The 12,653-nt window shown below is 43.7% G+C and overlaps 1 protein-coding gene across 6 annotated transcripts in view; it reads left to right on the top strand.

Moving 5' to 3' along the window:
- Positions 1-12,653, top strand: part of dock3 (dedicator of cytokinesis 3) — a 47,211-nt gene that overhangs the window by 19,969 nt on the left and 14,589 nt on the right. For all 6 annotated transcript variants that reach the window (XM_034590970.1, XM_034590969.1, XM_034590971.1 and 3 more), the window contains exons 13-37: positions 919-1,007; positions 3,136-3,261; positions 4,566-4,690; positions 4,839-5,001; positions 5,139-5,245; positions 6,250-6,421; positions 6,520-6,617; positions 7,058-7,141; positions 7,245-7,345; positions 7,443-7,524; positions 7,945-8,115; positions 8,732-8,924; positions 9,055-9,182; positions 9,383-9,529; positions 9,649-9,747; positions 9,836-9,930; positions 10,123-10,198; positions 10,365-10,465; positions 10,561-10,619; positions 11,164-11,312; positions 11,447-11,532; positions 11,641-11,667; positions 11,779-11,874; positions 11,956-12,016; positions 12,100-12,193. In XM_034590970.1, coding sequence (XP_034446861.1) covers positions 919-1,007; positions 3,136-3,261; positions 4,566-4,690; positions 4,839-5,001; positions 5,139-5,245; positions 6,250-6,421; positions 6,520-6,617; positions 7,058-7,141; positions 7,245-7,345; positions 7,443-7,524; positions 7,945-8,115; positions 8,732-8,924; positions 9,055-9,182; positions 9,383-9,529; positions 9,649-9,747; positions 9,836-9,930; positions 10,123-10,198; positions 10,365-10,465; positions 10,561-10,619; positions 11,164-11,312; positions 11,447-11,532; positions 11,641-11,667; positions 11,779-11,874; positions 11,956-12,016; positions 12,100-12,193 — 2,729 coding nt within the window. The remainder of the gene's footprint in view (positions 1-918; positions 1,008-3,135; positions 3,262-4,565; positions 4,691-4,838; positions 5,002-5,138; positions 5,246-6,249; positions 6,422-6,519; positions 6,618-7,057; positions 7,142-7,244; positions 7,346-7,442; positions 7,525-7,944; positions 8,116-8,731; positions 8,925-9,054; positions 9,183-9,382; positions 9,530-9,648; positions 9,748-9,835; positions 9,931-10,122; positions 10,199-10,364; positions 10,466-10,560; positions 10,620-11,163; positions 11,313-11,446; positions 11,533-11,640; positions 11,668-11,778; positions 11,875-11,955; positions 12,017-12,099; positions 12,194-12,653) is intronic.

Raw genomic sequence — 12,653 nt, 5'->3', positions numbered from 1 at the left:
GCCTTTAGGAAGTAAAAGCATCTAAGTATTGAGCTACAGAGGTGTAAATATTGTGCAAATGTTGTGCATGATAACCTAGTGCCTCAGTGTTGATGCCGGCTGTGTTTCGACCAGAATGATAATGAAGTGTCCTCTTGAAAATCAATAGTTGCTCGCCCCAGGCCTGAGATAGGACACTTGGCGTGTTGTGAATCTGGCTGCTTCTGTTAGGCTTCGCCACAGAGAGCCACTCTTATCCACCGGCCGACCCGGGGAAGGAAGGAGACGCAGAAGGAGAGAGGAAGAGACTGAGAGCGATGACACATGGATAATTGAGCAAAGTTAGAGGACAAAGGAAAATAACAACAAGCTCAGCGTTTTCTCTTGCCAGTCAACAGCTAGAATGTCTCCCGGTGTGTCCTCCTCAGTGTCCGCTCGGGGTCAGAGGTCATTCATACACTTCCATCCTGTTACATGACGTTTTTCTTGTGAAGCAGTGTATACTTTACATCTCGGTGTGAAATTCTAGATTCCTGGAATAGAAAGCTGTCGTTTTTATTGGATTTCTCTGCTGACGCGCAGAGCTCTTCCCTTTGAAGAGCAAGCAGTGATTCAGTAGTGAGCTGCCTCCAAACTGTCGGCTCCTATAAGGCTCCAGCCTGTGCATTTCCCCATGCCTTTCCCAGGGGCCTACGGGCCCACAGTAATGAAAAAGGCTGGTAGAGGGCTGGCTGTCAGGTTTGCTTAGTGTGCTGTGCATTTGGGCTAATGTGTTGCTTGATAGCACCTCCCCCTGCTGCTACTTTTCTCCAGGAGGAAATCGGCTCTGGGACACATGCTGTTCATATAGTCCCCATGCACAGAAACCCCATCCCTCCATCTGGACCCACTAATGGGCGCGTCGCTACAGCCCTGCACCCTCCTGTCTTTTCTCTCCAGGTGTAACAACGAGAACGAGTGGTACCAGATACATGAGAACATCATACGCAAGTCCAACACCAAGTACTCAGCTCCCAGCACCAACTATGGTAAATTTGTTGTCTCTGTAGATCTGTTAATTATAGTTATAAAGTCACTTTTTTGTGGTTGAAGTCACAAAGATATTTATGTATTCAAAAGCAAGGTATGCAGTCATCATACAATAAGCATTCCTAGAAATTTCCCCAGAGTTTGAGAAGCACAACTCCAAGATTTAGAGCTGAATCAAAACGTCACTTCTGATGTGCAAAACTGTGAAAAATTACATTTGAAATAAATTCTTCAGCAGCGTTTCTCTGCTTTGTCCCACTTACCCTGAATAATCTACAGAACACACTATCGCCATTTTTTATACACTATTCATTTATTTTTTATATTTACTGTTTCCAAGAAGTTGCTCAGAGGAAGACTGTGCTCAGTGAGCTGCAGTAAAACCACTTACCAGAGACAAAATGTTTTTTATAATATATGTGAACCATGACTTCATAAAGAGCCATTAAACATCCCTTACTATGTAACAGTACTTTTCACTGTGACGAGTGTTGGGCTAAATATGACATTACATGGTTTTGATGTACTGTTTTTACTGAGGTATCCATTTGTCTAAAATGTTATATTTTAGTTAAAATAATCAATTTTGGATACAACAGATTAGACCCTTGTATTTAAATGGGCCAAATGAGTGCATATGTCAGTATTGAGTGAAGTAAATTAACTAATAATAACCTATAAACACATTAAGTGTATTTACTTTAATTTTAAAACTGCATACACAAGCAACATAACATATAGGTTAGTAAAACCTATATATTCTGTTGCTTGTATATGACAGCAGGAGATTTATGTGATGAAGTATTTCAAACAAAATCCAAAACATTTAATTCATTATTAACCAAACTGCTGCAGCAAGTCGCTCCAAGTCTGCAGGCACCAGGATAATATGCACAAGCTCCAACTGGCCAACAGTCTCAGAGTCCACTAGGATTCTGGTTTACATGAACGTGGTGAGCCCTGAAGCTCCCAGGCTCTTTGGTGATGTGAGTTCTCTTCAGTCACTGTCCCGAATCACTAGAATCAGGTCATTAAAAAGATTTGTTCACCAAATCGTTCAGTGCTTGACCGGAGCTCAGACTGCGTCTATGTCGCGCTCACTGAACTGAAACGTGGCCAAATCAATAGTGTGAATTCCTCATGATCCCCGGAAGTGGAAGTTCTGTCGCTTTAACAAACTGTTAATAGTTCTTTATTTTTTCTTAAGTTTCTTAAATATTATAGCTGCAGAGTGGTTTTTAATGAGCTTTAAGTCTTTTTCCCCGATCACAGTCTCTCTCATTCTGCTCTGACATGAGTCAGTCACAACATGTTAAGTTTGTGTTTATCAGGGAAATCTGTTGAAACAACTTGAACTTAAGTTGTTGCCAATTATTTTCTCGTTGATAATCTAATCAACTAACCGACTACTGTTATTTACTCTAAAAGTGAATATGTATAAAACGTCAGGCAATTCCATCCAAAAACAGAAACTCCCTTCCAATTATTGTGAATTCATTAAATGGTTCTGCAGTTAAAGTTTTATAAAGTTGAAGCACTTAACATCACAGATGATTGTTTCAAAATTGCCCACCCACGTTAAATACAATTATAATAACAAGAAGAAAGAAACATTACATCTTAGAAATCCGGTCAGTGCAGGTCACTTCACATCTTAGGGATGAAACAATCTCTCTGAGCAGGACTTTACAAACTGGACTCACTGTTTAGCTGAACTCTTCTAATTCACTGTTACTTCTACTCTCATGAGCGACTCACTGTTTAAATTATGACTCATGCCTCACAAAAACCTGTCACAGGGTTTGTGCAGCACCCGTAATTCTCTTTGTTTCTTTGTGTAATTCCACAACACAATTCCTCCTCCCTCTCTCCGTTCTCCCTGGCTCTGATCACGTCTCTCCATCCTCTCTCTTGTCTTGTCTTTACCTCCCCCACATTCTGACTAATGTCTCTTAAATACCCCTCTGTCCCTCCCTTCTCCTCCCTCCCTCCATTTTTGTCTCTTCGCTGTCTTCCCCTTCAATTCCACTTTCCTCCCACAACCCCACACCTCCTCATCTGGCCTCTCCCCCATTTACACACACACACACACACACATTTACTCCCACCACCACCACCTGCCCCCAGGCCTCATCATTTCCCTGCAGTTGCTGCGGGGCGAGCTGGAGCAGATCAGACGGGAGAACCAGGCTGTGTTCAGCAGGGCCCTGGCACTCACACGCAAGCTAGGCTTCCCAGACGTCATCCTGCCAGGTAAGGAGGCAAAGAGCAGTGGGTGGTAATGGGGATGGAGAGGTTCAGGGAGGAGGTGGAGATGAAAGGCCACTTGCTCTGGATGAATTAAAAGCAAATGAAAGGACCAGGGTACTCAGGGTGCAAATGAACGAGGAGTGGAAAGGAAGGATGTGGGACGAGTGAGATCTAGGGGGTAAAAGAGTGAAACAGCAGGAAATAGCCTTAAAGGGATGCAGGAGAGCAGAGTGGGCTGTGGTGACGAGGACATTGTCTGTTTCACAGCACACGATGTACAGTCCAAATGTGAGATAGTTATTGTACAACTCAAGTTTCAGGTTCAAAGAGGTTATATAGTTTCAGTGTTTTACAAAACAACCAAAGATTAAGTCTAGATTTTCTTCTGTGAGGAGAAATTAGATTTTTCTTAATTCCTACCTCATTAATCATCCCACAGCCCCTGAGATTTGTCTGGTAATGTTTTGAAGGGGTCGACTCCGAGGATGGATACATAACTATTGTACATGCATTTGTTAGAATAGACACACACACAACAGTAAAATATAAAAAAAGGTCTTCAAAAAGAAAAGAGGAGTGACAGTTTGTTTATTTTGGTATATTTCATCACCTTATATTTCGCTTTGTATCTACTGAGAATGTATACTCCTCTCCTCTCCTCTCCTCTCCTCTCCTCTCCTCTCCTCTCCTCTCCTCTCCTCTCCTCTCCTCTCCCCTCCTCTCCTCCAGCTCTTTCCACTTTGCCTGAAATACCTCCCAGTATCACTCCTTGTGACTCATCTGTCCCCAAGGAAATGACTTGGATATAAATAACCATAATCTGATTTTATAAATAACTGCAATATCTTCCTGCACCGTTGCCACTGATATTTATTCCATTAAACACTGACCTCACAAAACAAGGTGCTGCTGCAGTCATGAGCTACAGTGTGTTACGGCTCAGCAGGGTCACTTCTCATTGACGGGAACAACAATGTGTTCTTGCACATCTGAGTCCGCACAGCAGCTTAATTTATGTTGACCACTCGCAGTCCATCTGTAGAGCAGAGGCTGACATGTACTTATTAACATCGCCTGGGAGGAGACATGATTGTAATCATCGTCCTATGAATTGTCTGAGATGTCCTGCTGGTGTCATTAAAATTGAACCTCAAGCTGAGGGGGCGGGGGGGTGGGGGGGGGATATTCCACCAGGATAACATGTACTTCTATAACATTGTCGAGTCAACAACGGACACTTAAATAAAGAGTGAAACTGTCGCAGCAGAACTAGAGATTTGACTTTGTTATTGTGTTAATTGTCATAGGAGACACACGCAATGACCTCTATCTGACCCTTGAGCGTGGCGAGTTTGAAAGAGGCGGCAAGAGCGTCCAGAAGAACATCGAAGTCACGCTCTACGTGCTCTATGCTGACGGCGACACGCTCAAAGTATGACACATATGTACACTAGTCGTTCTGTCCCATATCACCCATGCATGACTCATGATGCGTGTAATGTTCCTCCCATCCTTCCACGCGTTAATTTGATTAACCGCGTATGTCGTTTAAAAATGAATCTCTTTTCTTCTCTTTTTAGGACTGCATCAGTTTGGGCAGCGGGGAGCCCAGCAACAGCGAGTACCGCTCCTTCGTCCTTTACCACAACAACAGCCCTCGCTGGAGCGAGATGGTCAAGCTGCCCATCCCCATAGATCGTTTCAGAGGGTCCCACCTACGCTTCGAGTTCCGACACTGCTCCAGTGAGTCAGTAATGCGGCCCAGTGGCAGTCGTCCCTCAGCACACGAGTTTATTAGGACAGACTGGATCACGCTCCGAGCTGTGCAAGTGTGGCGTGCGCAGTGATGATGCATGATACTATGATGTGCTTTCTTTCAGCTAAAGACAAAGGGGAGAAAAAACTGTTTGGTTTTGCCTTCACGCCTCTGATGAGGGAAGATGGGACCACGCTGTCAGATGAGAGCCATGAGCTGTATGTGTACAAGGTATGAGCAGGTTTCACACACACACACACACACACACACACACACACACACACACACACACACACACACACACACACACACACACACACACACACACACACACACACACTCGCGCTGGGAGTGTGAGACGAAGACACCTTTTGGTTTGCCTTTATCTTTGACCTGTGTGTTTTTAGGTTTTCAATAAAAAAGATGATGGCCTGGCTGCGGTGGTGGTGGGAGGGGGGGGGTGTTTCTGTGTTGATGGAGCGTCCCGTCCTGGGAGACAGCTTCATAACATGTTTTCAGAGTCTTGTCAGATTTTGACAACGTGATGAAATGTGTGTTTTTTTCCTGCTCTCCATCATCAAAAACTGTAGCTGCTATGTGATCAGGGATCAGCCCTCCATGGTCTACAAACACTGTGATTTGGTATAATGGTAAAGGTGTTTTTACCATTATATACCATTAAATTTAAAAATGATCACAGCTTTAGGGTTGTCACATTAATAAATCAATTTCATAAATGTTTTTAGGGTTTAGGCAGTTCCAAAAGGAAAGAAATAACGTATTTTTTTACTTTCTGATCATTTGTGTGCAGTTCACAAACCTGAATAAGATGTTTTCATACCACTCAAAACTGGTATCGGGCCTAATCCAGGTTTCTGAAAACATAAGCAGTTGTTTATCAGATCACAACGTTCCAAAAACCCACTATCAGAAACCTCCAATCACCAACAAGGGCCAACTATTATAAAATATGCATTTCTGGTTTTGTCAGTGGTCAGAAGCAGCCCAACAAAAATTTCCTACAATTACATAACTGCTGCAAGATGGAGAAGCCAATAAAATGTGTCTGTGCTCTCAGGCCAGACGTTAAAAACCAACCTCACTGACACCCTGCTGTAGTTATGTGAAGGCCACTCATCCACCAACACTTTGTTCAGTGACGTGTGTGATGATATTTAACAGTCTCCAAGGCCTTAATGAACGATCTCTAAAACCTCCTGTGTCCGACCCACTAGTGTGATGAAAACGCCACCTTCAGTAACCAGGGTCTGTATCTGAGCCTGCCCTGCTGTAAGGAGGACTTCAACAGTTGCCCCAACCTGCCGGCCAACCTGCCGTTCCAGAGAAGCCCCAAAGAGGCCCTCTGCGTCTCCACCATACTCTGCTCCACCAAGCTCACACAAAACGGTGATCTCATCTCATCTCATCTTACCTACTATACTCTTCCTACATTTTCACTTGACCATATTCATTTGGATTAAACTCTGTGTGATTTCTGTTTTCAGTCGACCTTTTGGCTCTTCTGAACTGGAAGGCCCATCCGGACCGGGTGTTGGACATCCTCGGTCGACTGCGTCAGACCAGCGGCGAGGAGATTGTCAAGGTCGCTGTCTTCAGATCATGTATCTAATGATGTGCAGGATGTAAAGAATATTTATTGTCTCTGTGGCTTCCTTGACCACACACTACATCAAATATTTAGATTCCCTGGTTAAAAACGGGAAAAATATAAAACTGACTTTATGGATTATAGATGATATAATAGTAATAATGATAATAGTATCTATGTATTGATCAGATGAGGTATTTACAGGTTTAAATTTTAGAATTACGATGCATGCTGACTTTTTTTAAGCGTTCATAAATAATCAGAATAAAACATCTGTTAGTGTGTGAGACAGAAGAAGACACATTATTATTTCAGGACTTATTGCCGTGTGTGTTTTGGATGAAGGGGGCTACCCTTTATTTCTATTCTAGTGCTCAGCGAGGCCTTTAATGTGACGGCTGTTCTAAGTGTTGTCTCTGTTTTTTTCCTCACAGTTCTTGCGAGATGTCCTGGATACACTCTTCTGTCTTTTAGATGACAACACAGATAAATACGGGCCACTGGTTTTCCAGTCACTGGTAGGAAATTTAATAAAACGCACACAACACAAATTGAATAATTTAATGTGACTTGAAGCAGAGGAAATAGACATAACATCTTTATATACGTGTGTGTGTTCAGGTGTTCATCATCAACTTACTCAGGGACAGCCGTTTCTACCACTTCAGACCTGTCATGGACGCCTACATTCAAAACCACTTTGCTGGAGCTTTGGCATACAAGTACGACAACATCTACTTGATTCATCTCGGTAAACATGACAATTCAAATACATACCAACACCGTTACATGTGATATTGACTGCCATCGTCTCTGCAGGGAGCTGGTTCGATGTCTGAAGTGGTACATGGACCGCTCGGCCGAGGTCGTCCGACAGGACCACATCCAGGAAGCCATGAGGGTAAAGAATCACACGGACTTCTGTCTGCTTTAGTTTCAGAAAGGCAGAATAACACAAGTGTCTTGGCTCCTTCTACTGGGATTAATTGGTATAAGACATGTGGACATGGTCAATAAGGATAAAGATAAGGGCTGATAAGGAGTAATGTGAGTAGTGAATTCCCTGCAGAGAGAAAAGCTAATGAAAGGAAGTCATAAGAAACCTCTGCAGGTATTGATAAGTGCAACATTTACACGTTTTTTTAATTGTCTGATGAGATGATAAAATTTCTGTTTCGATACCTGAAAATTGGAAATGTTTCATTAATGTATTGATTTCCAATCACAATCCGATTTAGTGCTCAGTTGTTATTCTATGTTACGGAGCTGATCATTTCCTCCCATGTGACGTGAACCTTGGCTGACTGCGTGTCTCCGTCAGGCTCTGGAGTACCTGTTCAAGTTCATCGTCCAGTCTCGCATCCTGTACTCGAGGGCGACCTGCGGGATGGAGGAGGAGCAGTTCAGGGCGAGCATCCAAGAGCTCTTCCAGTCCATTCGCTTCGTCCTGAGTCTGGACAGCCGCAGCTCAGAGAACCTGGTTTTCACGCAGGTCAGACAGATGAATGTCACCTGTCTTTCTTTATTTTCTTTCATAAATGTGTTTATGTTTTTCATGTATTCATCTTCACAGTTTGAGTTCAAGTTTCATTGATTTGTTTTATTAACTTGTTTCTCATTTCGTTCTTGTGACTTATTCCACCTTTTTGTTCTGTGCATTTGGTGATTGATGCTTTAACCCCTCGACCCCCCTGTTGCCCCATCCTTGGCTTGCTCTTGGACAGTTTAGGGGTGTGACCAGCTGCATGCCTGTCTGTGGTCACGCTCAAGGGCTCTCGTCCATCTCAGTAAGTCACAGCGCCACCCTGTGTTGGCTCGACAATGCAACAGAGGCTGTCATGAATAGCAGCCTGTTATAACAGGATGATGTATATTTTGGTGATAAGCAGTGAGTGGTTTAGATTTTTTTACCGAGATTGAATATGAAGAAAGTTTTCCGACAGTAAGATCTTGATCTCGTTCCTTTTGGATTATTGATAAAAATCTTAACTCTGGGATATTCTCTCATGTCAGTGTGTGTATAATTTTTTGTGATGTTTTTATATATGTAAGTATAACATGCTACACTCTACAAAACTCATCTCCGTGCTCTTTGTTTTCCCCCTCAGGCAGCGCTGCTGAACAGTTTCCCTGATATCTTTGATGAGCTGCTGCAGATGTTCACTGTTCAGGAGGTGGCAGAATACGTCAGGGGCACCCTGGGGAGCATGCCCAGCACAGTGGACATTGGCCAGTCTATGGATGTAGTCAAACTGCAGTCCATAGCTCGTACAGTCGAGAGCCGCCTCTTCTTCTTCCCCGGTGAGACAAATATGAAGGGTAACAAAGTGTTTGTTATTCTCTGAAGTTACCACAGCAACCATGTGTATATGTGTCTGTATATGGTTGTGTATGCAGCATTTAATTTGTCATGCTTTCTCTTTTTATTCAGAGTCTCGTAGTATTTTGCTGCCGGTGGTTCTGCATCATATCCACCTGCATCTGCGCCAGCAGAGGGAGCTGCTCATCTGCTCTGGTATCCTCACCAGCATCTTTTCTATAATCAAGACCAGCTCTATGGTAAAGTACACTGTGTTTTATACACACATCTGACTGAAAAACCCATTTGATGACAACAAAATGTTATTTCTAATTACAGAATTACAGTAATACATCTGTAGCTTGAACAGACTGGAGTCTTTCCATGAAGCAGCATGTTTACATCTCAGTTGTTGACTCAGTGTTTCCCTGCTTCCTTGTGCCTGTACTCTGTGTCTCAGGACTCTTCGGTTCAGGAGGAGGTGGAGATGATGGTGGAGAGCCTCCTGGACGTGCTGCTGCAGACTCTGCTGTCCATCATGAGCAAGTCTCACTCTGTGGAGACGTCCAGAGGACAACGCTGTCCGCAGTGCACTGCCGAGATAACTGTAAGCTTCCGCTCCATGCTCCTCTTCAATGTGCAGTCAAAACAAGTTGGATTTAGTGATTTTTTTCAAATTTGATTACCCTTTCTAATCATATACGTCCATGTCTGTCTCTCGTACAGGGGGAGTATGTTTCCTGTCTCCTGTCTCTGCTCCGACAAATGACAGAGCTCCACTTTCACCATCTACTGAACAACTTCCACAGCAAGGAGGAGCTGAAGGTGAGAAACCTCAAAGCAGAGCAGTTTTCTGTGGCCTGTTTAACACATATATCTAGACTGCATAAACATTGTTAATATATTCACGCAGGAGTTCCTGTTGAAGATCTTCTGTGTGTTTCGCAACCTGATGAAACTGACTATCTTCCCCCGAGACTGGAGCGTCATGAGGCTTCTAACTAGTCAGTGAGTCTGCTTTTCCTCCTCTGTCACACTGTCATTGTCCCAGAGATGGTAAGGATGCACAGCCAACTATTAGATCAGACTCTCTTCAGATAATCCTGCTCTGAAGGTGACGCTCGTGTTGCAAATTGTTTCATCTATTTTTGGCCGCTGCCTCGTTTGGTAAGCTGACAGTGTAATGTTTGCCTTCTGCAGAATCATCGTAGTGACAACACAGTTCCTGTCTCCGGCGCTGCACAAGAACTTCTCAGAGGCTGATTTTGATTTCAAGGTGTGTGCTCCGACAGCGGGGGGGGGGGGGGGGGGCGCTGGCATTTTGGGGAACTCACTACACTATAAAACCAAAATATATCAATATTTATCACATGAAACTCACAATGATTTGTACAATTTAACAATGACAACTAATTGTTGCTTTTGTCTGTGGTGTGTGTCAGGTGTGGAACTCCTTTTTCAGTCTCACTGTGCTGTACATCAACCAGCCCAGTCTGCAGCTGGAGGCCCTCGGCCCCGCTAAGAGAAAGAAAGTCCTCGACAAGTGAGAAACTACCAAACACTTAACATTCTTTATGACTCTGGTTCTGTTATTGATTTAACTCTTTAACACTTGTTTATCCACTGTCTTCTTTGTAGGCATGGAGATATGAGAGTGATGATGGCGTATGAGCTCTTCAGCATGTGGCAAAAATTAGGTGTGTCATCTCTCTTCAAGTACCACAGTGCACACCACAACGTGCCACACATGTATATGTTGCTACCTGCATTTAGATCTTAAAGCATCAGTGTCTAGAATTTAGTGACCTCTAGTGGTGAAGCTGCATGTTGCAGCTGAATACCCCTCATCTCACCCTCCCCTTCCAAACATGAGAGAGAACCTGTGGTAGCCTTTGGTTGTCATAAAAACTCAAAAGGTGTTTAGTTTGTCCAGTCTGGGCTACTGTAAAAGACATGGCGGCCTCCGTAGAGAGGACCCACTCTGATGTAAATATAAAGTATCTAAATATAAAAGGCCTATTCTAGGGTAAAGAAAACAAAAATTCATATAATTTAGATAAAACACACTAGGATTATTTTATATTCAAATTCGGCCAATAGATCCCTTTCACCTAAATCTTACACACTGGACCTTTAATGAAATCAGCCAGAACAATTGCTCACATGAACATGAATCTCTCTCTCTCTCTCTCTCTCTCTCTCTCTCTCTCTCTCTCTCTCTCTCTCTCTCTCGCCCTCCAGGTGACAATAAGCCCCACTTCATCCCGGGAATGATGGGGCCCTTCCTGGGAGTCACCCTCGTCCCTCAAACTGAGGTTCGAAATATCATGATCCCAATTTTCCACGACATGATGGACTGGGAACAGAGGAAAAACGGCAACTTCAAACAGGTCATTAGGACGTTATCGTGTCAAGGAACACAGACTGTGCACTGGGGCTATTGTGATAAAAATGGACAGCTTTTTGCCACGCACTGTAATCATCCTTTTGGTTTTTTCGTCTGAATGTGTTAATGTGTGTGTAGGTGGAAGCGGAGCTGATGGATAAGCTGGACAGCATGGTGTCAGATGGGAAAGGCGATGATAACCACAGAGAGCTCTTCAGCCTTTTGTGAGCATCAAACCTGTTTATTCGGCCTGTGGAGTGATATTCAGAGTGAAGCTGCTCTCATACTATCCTAACACACTTCTCTTTGTTGTCTGGCTTTTCACAACCCAGGACCCAGCTGTTCGGCCCTTATCCGAGGTGAGGTGTGCCGCCTGCACGGCCAAGGCCAAGAGACGTCCTGATTCATGTCTATTTACTTCCTTTGCTGCTTATCTTGAGTAAGAACGCCTCACTGTATTTTCTGTGCAGCCTGCTGGAGAAGATAGAGCAGGAGACCTGGAGAGAGACGGGGATCTCGTTCGTCACATCAGTCACACGACTCGTGGAGCGATTACTGGATTACAGGTACACTGAGATTATGTCACGCTTGATAAACGCACTAGTTTGTGTTGCAGAACAATGAGAATCCTGAATCTTTATGTTTAGGGACTGCATGAAAGGAGATGAGATGGAGAACAAGAAAATTGGTGGCTCTGTCAACCTCATGGTAAGACATTACTGAGAGTGTCTGGATTTGTACAGTAATAATTCATGGACTGATTTACTTTTTATTTTATCATTCACCTCCAGAACTTCTACAAATCGGAGGTGAACAAGGAGGACATGTACATCCGTTACATCCACAAGCTGTGTGACCTGCATCTTCAGGCAGAGGACTTCACAGGTAACTAGGTGCTGGTTTCTGTGGTGTGACGCGGTTCAGTCGAAGGTTTGGTGGTGTCTTTGTTGGCTTGATACAGGTTTTCACAAAGCCGCTTTTGGTCTGGCGCTGATTTTACTTATCTTAGATGATTAGATGTCTTCTATGAATTGATCTGCTGATTTTGCTTCATGCAGAATTCAGTTTTATTGAAATTTGACATTTGAATTCATCAGGCTCTCCAGTCAGTTGGAGGGAGGTGGGGGACCGACTGCTCATTTTGGAAACACTCGTCATTTGTGATCTTGTTTCATGACTGTACAGCAGCAGAGAAGGAGGGATGCTGCTCTGTCCTAGTGTGTGTGCGAGCACAGTGAAGGTTAATGACAATCATCCATTTAACGATTGCAACTCTACCCACGCTGCTGACACGACCCGCAAGCTTTTAGCCACGCCACTGACAAAAGAATTTCCCTGGGGGTAA

The sequence above is a fragment of the Hippoglossus hippoglossus genome, chromosome 7 (genome assembly GCF_009819705.1).
Source record: "Hippoglossus hippoglossus isolate fHipHip1 chromosome 7, fHipHip1.pri, whole genome shotgun sequence".
Classification (NCBI taxonomy): domain Eukaryota; kingdom Metazoa; phylum Chordata; class Actinopteri; order Pleuronectiformes; family Pleuronectidae; genus Hippoglossus; species Hippoglossus hippoglossus.
The sequence above is the reverse complement of the archived record's forward strand: the minus strand, read 5'-3'. Positions and strand labels throughout refer to the sequence as shown.